Source organism: Rhinichthys klamathensis, unplaced genomic scaffold, assembly GCF_029890125.1.
Source record: "Rhinichthys klamathensis goyatoka isolate OS25496 unplaced genomic scaffold, OSU_Roscu_1.1 h1tg000180l_1, whole genome shotgun sequence".
In the NCBI taxonomy this organism is placed as follows: Eukaryota; Metazoa; Chordata; class Actinopteri; order Cypriniformes; family Leuciscidae; genus Rhinichthys; species Rhinichthys klamathensis.
Window position 1 is genome coordinate 4,031,463 of NW_026606708.1, and position 17,263 is coordinate 4,048,725.

Genomic DNA, 17,263 nt, shown 5'->3' on the forward strand with positions numbered 1-17,263 from the left:
TCTCTGTGATTGATGGGCTTCTCCGTCTCATTCTCTCTCTCTCTCATACATAGATTCAGAGTAGCATGCACAGACTGGTTTAGTCATTCTGCATCCGAAAAGGAAAGATAATGGATCAGAACTTGTAGTATGCTTTGTTCTCTGATATCAACCACAGATTGGCTTTCATTAATGTTTCACACATTTAATGTGATGACAGATCATACACATAACTTAGTGGGCTTCCTTACTCATTAGGCATTTTAAAGGGATAGTTCACTTTGAAATACATTTTTGGTATGTTTTAGCTTACCTCAAGGGCATCCAAGATGTAGGTGTCTTTGTGTCCACAGTATTTTCAATTTTGATATTTTTAGGTCAAACCGTTCTTGTCTGTCGGTCATATAATGCAGGTCTATGGGGTCCACCTCAAAGAGCATACACAGAGAAGTCCAAATTAAACATGATTTAATGACTCGTAAATGTAAGTACTCATTGATGGCCTAAGACACGAAACGAGCGGTTTGTGTGAGACGTACACGCGCGAGAGATCACTTCCGGTGCTTTCCGGAAAAGACTGAACCGCCGGCGCCGTCAGATCACTTGGACCTGGCTGTGTTTACAAGAGGTAAAAACGATATAAATACTGTTCGTTTTCTCACACAAACCGCTCGTTTCGTGTCTTAGGCCATCAATGTGTACTTACATTTACGAGTCATTAAATCATGTTTAATTTGGACTTCTCTGTGCATGCTCTTTGAGGTGGACCCCATAGGACTGCATTATATGACTGACAGACAAGAATGGTTTGACATAAAAATATCAAAATTGAAAATACTGTGGACACAAAGACACCTACATCTTGGATGCCCTTGAGGTAAGCTAAAACATATCAAAAATTAATTTCAAAGTGAACTATCCCTTTAAGTCAAGTCAAGTCACCTTCATTTATATAGTGCTTTTAACAATATGGACTGTTTCAAAGCAGCTTTACAGTGATAATAGGAAATTAAAGTAACAGAGATTGTTTTGGCTTTACAGCAGATCTAGAATAAAGTTATTGTCCAGCTAAAGTTAGTTTTGATCGTTGCAAAGATCATTAGTTATTAACTTAGGGGGCCGCTTACACAACACCGTTCTAACAGAAAACCCTTAATGCGCTCCAGCCCAATCATTCGCACAACAACAGCATATATATTTTTTTTTTATCCCTGCGCAAGCTTTAAAAACGCAAACCTGTGAAAACGCTGATGGCGTGCACATGCGTATTACGTGTTTAGTCTATAGGTATGCGCGTTTGAATATATATGTGCGCAGGCGTGTAGTCTTTCTTTACAAATTGACCTCAACAAATTACTTGTCTGACCTTAAAAATGTATAATACAGAATCATTATCGCTTCCGAGTAGCCATGTGAACCGGAACTATTTTGACCGTTTTATCTGTACAGAGGTAAAGGGAAAGAGAAGGGGGAGACTAGTTGACACTTCAGGACTGCGTTGTCGTCGTGTCCAGGTGCTGGTCCTTCATCAGATCTGGATAGGGCCTGGATCCGACGGACTGCGGTAAACCTCGGGATAAACAGAGAGACTAATATTAGCGTAGACGCCCTTCTTTTTATGATGTAACTGGATTTATGGGGAGTGTTCCCGGTTCCGGCTGACCTAATCTATGCAGCCTAACATTGAATTATAGACGTTTATAATGTGTTATGTGTATGCTAGGTCAAAGAGATGTGTTTTTAGTCAAGATTTAAACTGACAGAGTGTGTCTGCTTCCCGGACAATGTTAGGAAGATTGTTCCAGAGTTTTGTTGCTTAATAGGAAAAGGATCTACCGCCAGCAGTCGATTTTGATATTCTAGGTATTATCAACTGGCCGGAATTTTGAGATCGCAACAGACGTGACGGACTATAATGCGTTAAGAGCTCGCTCAAGTACTGGGGAGCTAAAAACATTTAGTGCTTAGCAAGTAATCAGCAATATTTTAAAATGTATACGATGTTTAATAGGGAGCCAATGCAGTGTTGATAGAACCAGGCTAATATGGTCATACTTCCTGGTTCTAGTAGGAACTCTAGCTGATGCGTTTTGGACCAGCTGTAGTTTATTTATTAAGCGTGCAGGGCAACCACCCATAAGAGCATTACAATAATCTAGCCTTGAACGCATGAACTAATTGTTTTAAGGCATTATACATGCTATATCTATTTATCTACATATATGTGTTTGAATATTTTGCATTATCTTTTTTGTTGTTGCTTCAAAACTGTCTTTAATGTTGTGATTTATCTTGGGACTGGCATATTTGGTTGATAACTTGGTTGATCTCTCTATATTGAGTAATATTTTGAAATCCTCATGGGAAAAATGAATGGACAATATACTGGAACCATGGGGCTGGAAAAAGTAGGCAATAACTGTTCTGCTTTATTAATGCTCATGGTTTCGAAATAAAACCTTCAACAAGCACATTTGGATGTGATGTTCAGGTGTACAGTACCTTGTTGCGTTTCTGACTTATTGTGCTCTAATGCACAAGTCCTGAATAATACCGTCCAGCGATTTTTCGCACATCCCATATTTCAGAGTTAGTTAGTTAAAATACTCACTTTAGATGCATGCTCACACCCTCTATTTATAGTTAGTGCTTTTTGAAAAAGGGCCCTTCTCTCTATCTGTTTCTCTCTCTCTTTCAGACACCACTATGCCTCCATTATTGATTTCATGTTTTTTAGTATGCATGAAAGTGAGCGCATGTCAAACAAGAGCTGGCTTTGTGAATATCGACGCTCGTAAGATTTTTATTCTGGCCTTGTGCCTTTTCTGTTGGCAGTGTGTCTTTCAGTAGTTCTGCTATCATGTGGATCTGTCTGTCTTTCCTCTCCGTCTGTTTTCTTACTTCTCTTTTCTTAGTGATGGGTGTAATAATTCATTGAGTCATTGTAGTGAGAGTCATTTGTTGTTGTGTCTGCTGTCAGTTGAGGATCACTAATATTGTTGATCTCCATCAAGGCAGCACAATAGTGAACTCGTTGAACACGTGGGGTCAAATATAATGCATTTAAAAATATGATATTATAAAATGTAATCATTTACTTAGCCCTGAATTGGGCAACTGCAATTTAAGAGTAACATGTTATGTTGTGATTTGTTTGGGACCATTGGGATCAGTTCCATCATGACCATTTAAATTTCTTTAAATAAAAGATGCTTGTATTCAAAGTGATGTACAATGCAGCGTAAGTGACCTAAAGAGACTGTAACTTGAGAAGTGCTGCATTGCAAAGTTTCAAGGGATTCAAAAACCCACTATTGGAAAGTCGTGGTCTAAATTCATGTTATGTGGTCAGCTAATCAGTCAGTCCTGGGCACAGTGAGTTTCAGCTGATCGGGACTCACTGTAGTCATGCGTTTAGGCATTATTGGGGTCAGTGAGTCATGAATTTATGCTGTATTGGGGTCAGTGGAGAAATGCTTTTAGGCTGTACTGGCTGTCTGTGATTTAGGCTGTATTGGAGGCAGTTGAGTCATGAGTTTAACACCACTGACCCCGTCACAGTCATCCAGTCCTGTGCTATACAGATCACATCACACAGCCTGGGAATTCATCAGCCTTTCTTAAGGGCAGAGGAGTGCTCTACATCAGCAAATGATGCAAACTAAAGTCTGTACAGATCTCTGAGCATTACCACTGCAGGAAGACTTTTAAACAGTAATATCTGACTAAATCTGATTAAAAGCGGCACAGTTACATCACCACTGCCTTAATGTCTTCATTTAGATAAGTATTGGAGAGCTTTTTATAATTCTGATATGATTTCTTGTTGCTAGCTGTAAAACAGGGATGCAGACTTATAATGTGCATTTGAAAATGCAACATGCTCCATCTATTTCCCAAATTTGTATTGAGTATCATTTATAAATCTGTTGTCAGCAAAAAGGTCTTATCCGCCAAAATAAGATACAAGGTTTAACATTTAAAAGCAAAGATATTAAGTCGCGATCAATTAAGTTTTGTAATTTTACTGTTGGTCTGAAATAAATTTAATTAATTATTATTTTTAAACTCTATTTTTTATTTTACAGTACAGTAGTATAATAACTATAGTTATATATGTCTGTATTGGTTGGTTCATTTGAAAATTTTATAAAATAATAACTGTTTTTATTATTATAATATTATAACCCTAACCCCCACATTTTAAATCTGATATTTCATACTTTTTTTTTTTAAATTAAAACATAAACTACACTGCAAGATATTAACCTTTTTTTGAAAAAGAAGAAAAATCTAGGTTTTCACTACAAGGACAGTTCGCACTTGACTCTTTCTTCTACTAAAATGAAATGCTGTTTTAGTCAGAGTAAAACAAAACAAAAAACAGTATGACATGTCAAAATTTAAAGGATATTTTTGTCCAAAGACAAACACTTTAAAGGAAAAAATTCATATGAACAATCTGATATTTAGTTAGTAATAAGGTCAGAATCTTAAAGATGCAGAAATTGATGACTGCGTCAGAAAACATTCATACAAGTTTATAATGTTACTTTTGTTATTTTGACTACAACAGAGACTCAAGTTAGGAGCTTGAGGCAAACAGGAACGGTGTAACATTCACAGTGAAATTAGGGCTTGAAAATATGTGCGTAGCTGCACCCAAAGCTGGATTTGTCACATTTATACCTAAACAGGTTTCTAATTTCATCCTCCTTTTGTGTTGGCTGGATGTTGGCATTATGTAGATGCCAGCTGCGGGGGATTGCCACACCGTCAGATGCTTTTGCCCGTTGTTTTGTGCGATAAATATGTATTAATTTTTTTCCTCTTTTCTCTGTTTCTGTTCTTCAGCTGTCTCTCTCTCAGCTGGTTGCGACTTCACGCTACCCGACCATGAGCCACACGGTGGGGTCTCCATGGCAACAACAGCTCCCCTCTCAGCTCTCTCCCTCCCCGATGGCATCGGCCCACCAGCTGTCACATGTCGTAAGCTTTCCACCCACATATGCACACACACACACACTCAAACCAATACAGAAATGTATATACGCTCTTTTTAAACAAAGCACAGAGATACATTCATGCAAAGGAATAAAACACCTACACTCAAAACATATGTGGCATTGATGCTTTAAAGAAAAACACACATACATTTCCTCAGTAAACACACCTATACACCACAAAATGCTGAATCAAACTGCAAAATAAAACTTTCCCATCTAAGAGCACTAGGGATGTGCACGAATATTCGAATTTTCGAATATTCGATCTGTAATTATTATTCGAAAAATAAAACACTATTCGAATTTTACTACGTTGCTTTGCTGGCCGTAAATGCAGTGAATCCATGATAAATCCCAAGCACTAACTCGCAGTTATAATTAAATGCACTGTGGCGCTGTGGAGTGTTAACAAGTTGTGTGCATTTGATCACATAATGTTGTCGTCTGCCTCGCGAAGTTTGGAATTACTTGAAAATGATCTTACTAAATGGAATTACTTTTGATCAAATTAATTAATTAATCTGAGTTATAATATCATCACCACAATGAGAAATCCCATGAAATCCAAAGAGTCGAATGAGGAAAGATAGTGTCCATCACTGCATTCACGACTGCTGCAGGTAAGCGCAGCTGGACCCCGCGTGATCCGAAATGATAACTTATCTTATAGCAAAATGATTTTGAGCTGGACATATACTTCCTTTAAGTTTCGTTGAGGGAGACAGGTTTAAGAACAGAAAACGCAAAGTGCTGTTAGAAACTTAGAACCAGCAAAGCGCCTTTTCTCACTCAAGCATAAATTGCTGGCGGCGCCCCTGCATGAGGATATTGTTTTTCTCAATATAAACGATAATCATACGCTGACTCGAGTGTGTGTAGGCCTACGTTCTGTACGATATCTGGCGCAATCTGCTTTATTAGGCATTTTTTTTCCCGTTCGCGCTGCTTGAACATGCTTTTATTAATGCTTTTGTTTTTAGTTGAAAACATTAAACAGTAAGCCTATGTGTAAACAAAAAAATAATTCGAAATTCGAAAATATTGCATTCGAATATTCAACTTAATTTAAATAAACGAATATTCGATTTTTATGAGCCCGAATATTCGAATGCAATATTTTTGAAAAATGCCCATCCCTAAAGAGCACCATTAACTGTCCCATCAGTTTGACTAAATTAGCTGCTTCATGATCATGTCAGGTTCAGTGGGTATATGTCACTAAATTGGAAAATCCTGTAAATGAGAAATTTATCTCATAATATACCCATCAGTGATCCACCGAGTTGGTTCACTTCAGCTCTAAAATACCTTCATACATGATTAACATAATAAGGTCAAGTCTTTAGTGTGACATGATCATTCAGAAATCATTCTAATATGCTGATTTGATGGTTGATTGTTTATAAATGTTGAAAGCAGTTGTGCTGCTTAATATTTTTGTGATGCATCTTTCTTTTTTCTTTTTTACTGTCGTTTTAACATTTTACGCACTGTAAGACTTTTTCACCACCGGGCCGAATGGTTATTGTTGTGAAATTGTACCTAAGGTGTTATGAAATAAGGATTAGACTACATTTCCCTCGTAATTAATGTAGAAGCTGGCGACAACATGATTCTGCTTCTTTAGGTAAACCATTGAGTGAGCACATTATAGAGGAGGATTGTTTAACATAGAAAGGTAAAAGTTCCCAGGCTAGCTACAAAGAAAATGTATACGGATATTATGACATGAATTTTAACTTGTTGACTAGTTTAATGTACCTCGTGTAAAAATATCCTGTATGAGATCTATCAGCACATCATTACAGGTGTTCCACATCATAACCCTGCTGAGAAATCTGGGATGAGAACAGTTTGTAATGGTAATGTGCTTGTGTTATTTTAATGGAAATACAGTGTGTTTAGATACAGCCTGTATAGAGTGGGAGCATATCACATATTTTGCACGAGGATATCCACAGATATTATGCTAATCATGTGTGGGAGCATGTATGGTTATGCTGTTGCCTGTAGTCATGCGGTGCATTTAACTATACGATGCTTTGTTACCTCCTCCACAGTTGTTCAAGGCTGTTTGTGCCACACATGGGGTATTATGACAGCGATTAGGGGGGAATTTTCTGCTATGCTCAACTTCCTGCCAGTCATATAATTTCTAGGTAAAGGACTCGCTGATTTTGTGATTGTGTTAAATTAATACATTTTTTCTTTTAATTAATCGCCTCTTCCTATCTTCAAGTTAGAGATTCAAATCCTTCTCTGGTTTCAGATGGACAGATTCATAAATATCACAAAGCATTGTGAACATTCTGTGCTGTATACTGCTTTTAAAACAAATGCAGAATGTTGAAATTCACGTGGATGTGATTTTGGATATAATACCAGCATGCCACATCTACATCTAGGCCTACATCTATTCATTTTGCAGACACAAATGCAAATGAGGATTGCTACCACACAAGCAATTCATCAAAAGTGGGCAGTGACACTAAAAGTGCAATACAACAAGCTAAAGTTTGCCAGCAAAAAAACAAGGTAATGGATTAGTATAATATACAGTTCACTGCTGTTTAAACGTTTGGGGTCTGTAAGATTGTTTTCATGTTTTTAAAAGAAGTCTCTTATGCTCACCAAGGCTGCATTTATTTGATCAAAAATAAAGTACACACAGTATTATTGTGAGATATTAATAACAATTTAAAGTTCATGTTTTTTGTTGTTGAAATATTTAGAAATGTAATTTATTCTTGTGATGGCAAAAAAACGGTGTACTTTGAGTCCCAGAAATACTTGCCAATTTTTCAGCAATATAAATCAGATGGCCAATGAACAGATTTCTGGTGGCCCGTGGGTGTGTTGCCTGATGATAGGTACTGTTAGGAGAATAGCAAATGCTGTAATTGGTTTTTGATCAAGTCCTTGTGGAAGAGTTGTGTCTTCAGGCATTTCATAAAGAACTTAGAAGTTCTTGTAGTGTGTTTGGGTTTCTGATGGCTGTGGTGTATCATTCTTTTGTGAAAGATTCCAATACTAAACGGTCCTGACAGAGTTTGTCTTTGAACTGCTGACCTCTTTGTTGTCTTGACTTTTACTTTTTTGCACATTTTAGGAGGTTGTTTTAGATTTCATGATGAAATATTCTCAGTACTGTATGTTTCAGAAGCTGAGTTATCAAAGAGAGAGACAAGATATATGAGTCAAAACTTCATCAAGACCTCTGGGTTTTTGTTTTACAGGATCTGTTCCTGAATTTCAGTCTAAAATGACTTCTGAATTTGTCTGTTTTTCTTTCTTTCCACGCATGTGTGTTGATTTAAATGGAATCAGGAGCGTCCAGTTGCCAGCAGCATAGCTCACCTGGAGCTGAGTGTGCAGGAGAGAGAGGGAGACAGAAGTGAGGAAGAGGATGAGATGCAGGAGCTGACCTTCACCCCAGTGCATGCCCCTGTCATCACCCTTGGAACACACTCTGCTGGGTGAGAAACATATAGACACACTAACAATTCAGTTGTATAGGAGCCATATTCTTCACTCAAGTTAATTAAGCAAATCTGCATTTGCTTCTGTACCTTTTTAATACTTTTGTATATGTATATACTGTATGCATATGCAAATGCTCATACAGACATTGTGCTAATTATGGCAGTATGGCAGCCAATTATGGCATTAGTATGGCAAATTTTAGTTTTAGTATATAACATAGATTGACGAATGGACGAACGGACAAATGGATACAGACAGACAGATAAACAGAGATTACTCTATTTCCCCATCATGCATGAATTTGCTGCTTTCTCTAATTCCAATTTCTCTCTCAATATCCCTTTCTGTCACCATTGCTTCCTTTTACACCAACACATTTTTATGTCATGTTTATTTTAGCTGAAGTATTTCCAGGCCCTGTCTTTGTTTATATGTGGACTTGTGTTGTCCTTTAAAGGTGACAACAGTTTTGCTGAAACTGTGAGTTGAGATGGCCATTTAAAATCTCAGGGAGTACAGAGTTGTCATTCAGGAGCTGTTCGGTGTCACATCATCATCTAAATCTGACCAAAGACAGTTAACAGGCCAACATTATCTTCATCTGGCCCTGCAGAATCACAGAGCGCAGGGGACCAATGTGTGTCACTTAAAACTTTATTTAAAATAAGAGCTCTAATTTGAGTCAGTTGTCGTATCTGATTGAACCCTTTAAAATTAAATAAAGTCTGAATACTAAGCCAGGTGGAATGAATTAAGCTCTTTCATTTGGACTGGAGGTGAATTTAAATAATATTTTTTCCTATGTGAGGGACTGTAATTGGTTAGATTTATACAGTATCTAGGCCTGTGTGTTTTCTGAAGAGCTCAGACTCTCACGGACAAGGACAGAAGTGCTTTTGATTTCCCTAGGATATTATAATAAAACATTTACATAATAACAAAATCTCTTGTCTCTTATTCAGGGATTTTTAAATGAGTTGCTGGTTATGAGGACAAATCCCACTGGTCTGTTGTCATTACGAGAAACCATAGTCCAATATAAACTAAAAAGACCAGATAATTTGGTTTTAAAAGACATTTAGACACAATAAAAAAAATCATTTTAAACAAATAATTAATACACTTTTTGTAATTTAATCATGCCCACCAAACTCAATTATGATATGTATTGTTGTGGAATGTGTAGGCCAGTTATAGGATAATGTTTAATCAATCAATAAATCCCATTTTTGTAATGTTCATGTAGTACTCTCGTCTACCCCAATAATGTTTTTGAATCATTGATAGTACTATGTAACTGTGATTTGTTTTAATTACTTAATCAGCATATCATGTAATTAATTAAATAATTTTAACCGATTATTATATTAATAATGCACATGAATTAAGTTAAAGAAATGATTACCAAAACAAGACTGTGTCTCTTTCAGTCTCTATCTGCCCTCATCTTTCTTCATGTCTGTCTCCCTCTTTTTCTTTATTTCTTTTTTAGTATTTTTTTTTCTGTGTGGATCCTGGTAAGAATATATTGGGCGGACGTGTGTGAAAATAATAAGCAAGGACTATTAATGTTTAATTCAGCAGAAAATTACACGATCCATAGGTAATATTATATTCTTCTTTGACTGTGGCAATTAAAAGCCTCTGGTATAAGTGTAGGCCTAATTACTGTGTCTCCTAATTAGTTTTTAGTCACTGGAAGAACATATTAAAGTCCTGCTGTCATTATGCTCACATATATTTTCACTGTTCTGTAATGTTGGAAAAGCTCTCGTTAGGGGTTCCTAAACATAAGTCCTAAATAAACAGCTTCAGTAATGGGGGAATATTCTTACTGTGAGCCATATTGCTCATAGAGATTACATACAGTACTGTGTTTACAGGGATGGCAAAATGTTTTATGTAAATGTGAATGTTTATGTGTTTTGTGTGTGTGTATGCATGAGGTTGTATATATGTTGATTAAAAATTATGATGGTTGGTTACAGTTTATGATAGATTATGAGATTATTAATGTTTATTTGGAATAATATGCATCAAATATTAATTCACAATTAGACTTGCAGTAAGGAAGTAAATAGTCAATTTTGACATCATGTTGGCTTTATTTGCTTCATTTGCTATCTATGAGATTGTTTGTATATATCAACCATTTTAAATTTCATATTGTGCTGTACAGTTCTGCCCGACAGCGGTTTTACCACACACATTTTATTTTATTTGCTGTTTTTTGCTTTCTTTTGGTGCAACGTTCTTTCCATGTCTAACGGGACATATTTCAAATGCTTTTATCTTTGTGCGACAATGCAAGTCTTTCAAGAAAGTCGACATTTCTGAAGTCTTTAAGAAACTGCTTGATGCAAGCCTCTCAAAACCGTGTATCTCATCTCATGTGTGAGATCCCATTTAAGATATCACAGCAGGACATATTACCAGATCACACCAGAGGATGTCATAGTACCCTTTAACATTTGACACAGATCATACTGTGGATAAAAGGTTTTTTTTACAACATTGTACATGTGATATATTGTGAAGAGATACAGAATGTACCTGATAACGCACAGTAGGCTGCCTGCCACGGGTTGTCTTGACAGCACTTGGCAGCTTCAGATGTGTGTGCGCAGGTACAGTATTGTGACTGAAGATCAATGAAGCACAAAGAGCTGAAAAAGGCTCAGTAAGGCAGGTGTTCAGTAAGTAAATTAAATGCTTAGGTAATTGAAAGTGCTGGAAAAAGCTACATTATGTAGTGCTTAACATATCATTAGAAATGTCACATGTATACTGTATAATCTATTGACAGACAGTTTTTAGCTGTGCAAATGCGATTTCTCTATCTCAGCTCTTCCAGATCGACCTCCCGGAGATCTTTGGCCCAGCTCTTCTCCTCTGGTTTTCCTCAGATCCTGGACCATCAGAACCAGGTGGCTGAGGTTTTGGATCCTTCTGAGCCGGTCAACTTTGACCTCCAGAGAGAAGAAGCAGATCATCTGCAGGTCAACACTCTCATCCTGCAGTTCCTGGCCTTTACCAGGTACGTTTGATGTCAGGCCATCTTATCTGCACTGTTTTGTTGTTGAACTCCTCTTTTTTTTTGTACTGCTGTGTTCTTTTATCTGTGTGCATTAATATCTGTGAAAAATGGTTCACTAAAATATTGGCTGCTTGTTGAAAATATTTTCACAGTTTACCTCAGTGCATGCAATCTTTTTAAATTGTAAGGCCAATTCACACCGCACAGACAAACAGCAACAAACACGTTTGTTGGGTTTTGTCTGATCAGTGTGTTTCCCCTTATGGCGTCTGTTGGCATTGGTCAGAGTTTGTTTTCACCTGACTGACCATGTTCAGTGTTCGTTGGTGTCTGTTGGGGCAGTGTGAACATGACAGTTATTTTTCATAAAATTCTAAGTCCAACTGTTGGGGTTTGTCTGTGCAGTGTGAATCGACCTGTAGACGTGTCCAGACAAATACAGACATACTGGAAATGAATGTGAATGTTTCATTTTTTCTAACATCATCTGTCTGGAATAATGTCATTTATTGAAGTACTCTATTAAAATAAATTGTTTATTTCAGTTGGTAATTTGTGTATTCCAGGAAAAAGTATTCAAAACAATGTTTGGGAAAAAAGCCTAAAGTTCTATTGAAATTGTAATAAAACTGTATAATAGTATTATATTGTAATATAATATAGTAATTTTAGTAATGAATTGCAATATGACTTAATCTGCTTAGAAAGATTCACTGGCAGGTCTGTTATGTAGCAGTATGTTCTAGTCTACAGCCTTTACGAGCAGTGCTGAAACACTAGCTATCAAACAGGAGATGTCAGGTCCTTTATTTCAATAGTAATGCAGCTCCTCAAGTGCTGGTTCAGGGCCAAGCATCTCTGGCTAACCTCTCTACCCCCCAATCAGCCAATGTCCATATATCACGCAAGTATTGATGCTAACTTGTCCACATAAGAAACGGCACTTGTCAAGTGTGCTTGTGACAGATTCGGGCACCTCTCTGTTCTCAAATCAGGCATTGATAGATTTAAAGCACACTCTCCCTCTCTTTCTCTTGTATTTTCTCTGCATCCCTCCGTCAGGTTGTTGTATTTTTCAAATGGGAGGAGAAGGTGATATAGTTCTTTTCAGCCTTTTAAAGCCTTGAGATCCATTTATTAATTTATTATTAGGGTTTTAGGGCTTTTCATTTAATACAATGAAATATGATTAATTGCATCTTAAATTGCATTCATCTTAAATCCTTTTATGTATATATTTGTCATTGGGTTCCCAAACGGGTTTGTGAGTTGATTAAAAACGCTAAAAAATAATTACATCATAAAAAATTGTAAATTAAAATAAATAAATAAATAAATAAATAGGACTGTACAATTAATTGAAAAATAAAATTGAAATAGTTCTATGGCTTAATGCTATAAGTAAATTGCAAGAGGTTACCGTTTAGTCTATCTCAATATATATATTTTTTAAAATCTTACAGCCCTATACTTTTTCCTTGAGGTTCTCTCACAATGTTAGTAACGTTTTTTGCACAAAAAGCATATATGAGAAAAATATATATATTTTCAACCCTCATGTTTGAAATGATCTGCTTTTAAAGTCCCTGTAAAGTCAAAATTAAGTATGTGTTTTGAGTTTGTCACACCACAGAAAAATTAGTTATTAGTCACCCAGCCAAATTTGAATGATAAAAAAAGCCAGCAAGTACATAAAATAAGCTATCAAAATCTTGAAGAAATGAGCAGTATTCTCTGCTCTCAAACGCTGGAGGCGTGTCCACTGGCTGCGCTGAAACCACGCCCACTCGCGGGAAAGCTGCCGTCGACTCGCCACACTCAACTCTACAGCCGGAATAGATGCTCGCACGGTGGGCAGTGGGCACGCACTGCCGATGACACCAGTTGTCGGCGCGACGGGAGGATGAAGGCCAGGCGGGAGTCGGTTCGGCCCATTCACCAGTAACAGCGGATTATCAGTGAATCCCTGACAGTTATCTCCGACGAAAGTTTATAAAACTATCCCGTGTAAAATGATCACTTACAGAGGCGGGTGTTGGCGGTGATCCTCAGCTCTCCATCAAGGTGGCTCTTCACAAAATTAATCCACTTCTTCTTGATGTAATCGTTTTTCGGAAATTTAAATAAGGACACCGATCTGTTTTGTACGTGATCCTGTAATCGCATCCTGGTAGTAGGCCTACGCATTTCCGTGACGAAGGCATAGCTAGCTAGCAATCTGTAGGCTGTGTTACTAATAATAGTGCTGACAGTAACTCGCGATTGAGCGGCAAACTGATGTGAATGTGCTCTATATTGTTAGGAGCGGCCAGCCTCAGCGGCTACAGTGCGTCATCAAGTAGGGGCGTGTCCAGGAGCTCAAGGGCTCCAGTGCGTCATCGAGCCCTGTTTTAGCCCCGCCCAGAAAATCCGGAAAATAGCAATGGTGAAAAACTGTTCAACGGTCTAACTCCACAAATCAGTACCTCACAGTTCACAGTCTTTGTAATATGTTTTAGCAACACATTTCTAACATTTATAATGTGTTTAGAATTTTTTTTTGAAATTGCCTTTACAGGGACTTTAAGGGATGGTTCCTTTTAAGGCTTTTATTAAACAGACACTGTTATGATTGGCTATTATCATTGCATGGAAAAAGTATCAACACCCTCTTGCTATTGCATGTGAGTACGTGTCTTGAAAACAATAACCAAATAAAACTAATTTACAGACAAAGCATTATGATATTTTTTTACTTGCAGTTGGCATTGTAGTTGCGTCCAATCCAGTGCAGTTGGCTGCTTTATTTTTCTACAAAAGTTTTTTTTTATAAGTCTTATTTATAAATCCAAATGCTCCGAACAAAACATATAATCCTCCAACGCGATCCGGGACGCCATTGAATATGAATCCTGACCTTCTGAGGTCTGTACAGAGATGCATACGAGCTGTTTAAACAGGACACGTCGAGGCAAACGTTCTTTTACTCTTCCATTTGTCCTGTTGTCAGCTCACACAAGCGCGTGGAGTATGTCAGAAATTGAACCGGTTTAGACAGCATCAGTGATTATAATGGGTTCTCTTTGCTTTTGACGTGACAGTCGTGTCTGGAGTAGACAATTATCAGCCATTAAGCGACTGAACACGCCTGTGGTGTGATGTAAAACTATTTGTTGATATTTTGCTCTAGAAGCAATCATATGCAAATGTATTTGCTCGTGTGACATCACAGATATCAAAATACCCAAACAAGCTGAATTTGGAGCTTGGTTGAATAAATGATTTGTTTATAATGGTAAGGACGTTTTAGGTTACGAAACTCGCAGGATGTTTTAATGGTTCATAGATCAAGGGAAATTTGATGTGATGTCATGACCCCTTTAAAGCGGCAGATGTAATAACTCATCTTGTGCTTATAATAAACAGAACATTGTCACTTTGATAGGTCAATAGATTTTTAAATACCCTTGACTGGAATGCTGTTGGAAACTTCTTTTTTTCTAAACACACAGTAAGAAAGCTGGTGAGTCAACCGACATGACTTATTTGACCTATTGGCTTTCAAAGGTAGATGGAAATACCTGAATACATTTTCTCTTTTGTAAAGGAAGAGAACCGTGTGGTTTATCTGCTAAATGAATCTCCCTTCTAAAATACGTAGTTATTGTGCATTTGTGTCTTTTAGAAATCTCACTCATCGTGCGGAGCTCTCCATCCCTTTGTTTACCAGATGATATTGATGTGAAATCCTCGCATAGCTGTAAGGCCTATTCTTTTAATTGAAGAAATCAAGTCATTTGATTGGCTCTTAGGTCAGAACTGACATTTTGAGTGAATAGCACTTAAACTCTAGAATTGTGATGTGAGTGGGCCTGCCAATTGTCCGCACTCTAAATAGTTTCTATCCTTATCTAATTCTGAGTGATTGATTGCTAATCTTCCTCACAAAGAGAAAAGAAAGCAATCATCCCTCCCTAATCTGTCCCTCCATTTTAATTCATTCTGCTGAGGATGGAGACGAACTCTTCACATTGCCCTGTCAGCTCTCAAATGTCACCTAGGACTTTGATTAATTCATTTATATCCTTTCATTTAATTATTTATATCTTTTGTTTATCCTCTTGCTCGTGTAGCAGCGTGAAGTTGGTTTTTAGACTTTCAGGCTTGAATGTGTGAACCCATCGCCCCTGAGCTCCTAGTGTTCTCTCAGGTGCAGAGCAGTTCAGTGATGGATGATTATTGCTTACATAAAATGCAGTGGACCATTACTGGCTAATTAAATTGATTTAAAATATCATGTTTTTAAGGAAGTTGTTTCTGCCTAAAAGTCCTGCCTTACCAAATAATAATAATAAAAAAAATAATAATGATTTTTCTCTTCAGTGAAAGAGCCACAGTGCAATGAATTTGCAAGAAAGTTATTGATTTTGCTTTCAGGAAATGATGAAGTTCCACATGATTAAATGTGAAGTTTTGTTTTATGATTTAACTGCTCTTTTTCTAACTTTAAGAGACCTTCAAGCATTATTATTTCAAGCTCTGGTACAAGGATACTGTTTTATTGTATTTACTTAAGTGAGCGGTTTCAGTCAGACAGGTGTTCACCATTAACTTTATTAATGGCAGTGTTAGAATGTGTCAGTGTAGAGCGGTGATTGCATGTTAGGTTTAGGATTATAACTTTTTCCCACATTGAGGTCCACTTTTATTTTTATTTTATTGCCATATTATTTTTTATTTATTCCATTGAGGTCCAAATTTAGTTTTGTTCTACCATAAAAAGTAATTAATTTATTTTGTGTTTGAGTACATTCATCTGACTGATGACAGAAGTATAAAATAGCTTGAATTTTAATGAATGAGAGGGAGTTTTTAGTCTTGCAAGTTACAGTATGCTTTCATAGTACACTTATCTTTATTTTGATTCATCGTCATATGACCTCTAACCATTTAAAAAAACAAAACTTTAAATCAGTTACTATTGATCTGGTTGAAAAGGGTTTGTCATAGTGTGACTGAGACAGATTCTTCATCATAGTGTGCCTTGAACTGACTCTCCATCATTGCATCGCTGATAGTGGTTCTTTATGAAGGAGTCACTCAGACTGGCTCTTTATCATCCAGTCACTGAGACTTGTTCATCATTGTGGAGTTACTCAGATTGATTCTTCATAACAAAGCGCCACCAAGTGACTCCTAATAATGGGGTACTCAGACCGACTCCACACATAATATTTCTTTCAAGTCATTTACAATGTCCTCACTGATCCAATCGTATATCAACGTATGTCATCATTGCTTTTCAATAATGCCACATTCCCCAATGCCAATCAGTTGTCTGTCTCTTCATAGGGTCCCTCAAACTGGTGTGAATTCAGACTGGCCCAGCTCTGTCCATTTCACTTTCCAGCTTTACCGCTTCCAGCCTGTCACCACAGAGCGTCTGAAGCTGCTTGAGCCGGAGAGAAACAGCAAGCTCAAATCCAATCCTCATTACCCCTGTGTCCTCTCCCTTATCAACAAGGACGGCACACTTAACTCTGGTATGATTACCATCCTCCTACGAATGCTTTATGATTCTGCTCAACACTTTTTATTTCACCTGTTGTCTTCTGTTTTAAAAGAATCTTTGCTAATCATCTGAAAACAAAGGCATATTTACTGCACTCATCAAAATAGCAAGCACCACCTTTTTGCTCTAATGAATTTGATCAATGTCTGTAAACATTTATAGCTGTTTTTAACTGCAACACATGCAGTGTTTTAGTGAATAAAGCTC

At 37.1% G+C, this 17,263-nt stretch overlaps 1 protein-coding gene across 1 annotated transcript in view; it reads left to right on the plus strand.

The window, feature by feature from the left end:
• Positions 1-17,263, plus strand: part of LOC130094700 (nephrocystin-4-like) — a 187,966-nt gene that overhangs the window by 128,379 nt on the left and 42,324 nt on the right. Inside the window, exons 12-15 of the mRNA XM_056261122.1 lie at positions 4,834-4,968; positions 8,313-8,461; positions 11,314-11,505; positions 16,837-17,027. Coding sequence (XP_056117097.1) covers positions 4,834-4,968; positions 8,313-8,461; positions 11,314-11,505; positions 16,837-17,027 — 667 coding nt within the window. The remainder of the gene's footprint in view (positions 1-4,833; positions 4,969-8,312; positions 8,462-11,313; positions 11,506-16,836; positions 17,028-17,263) is intronic.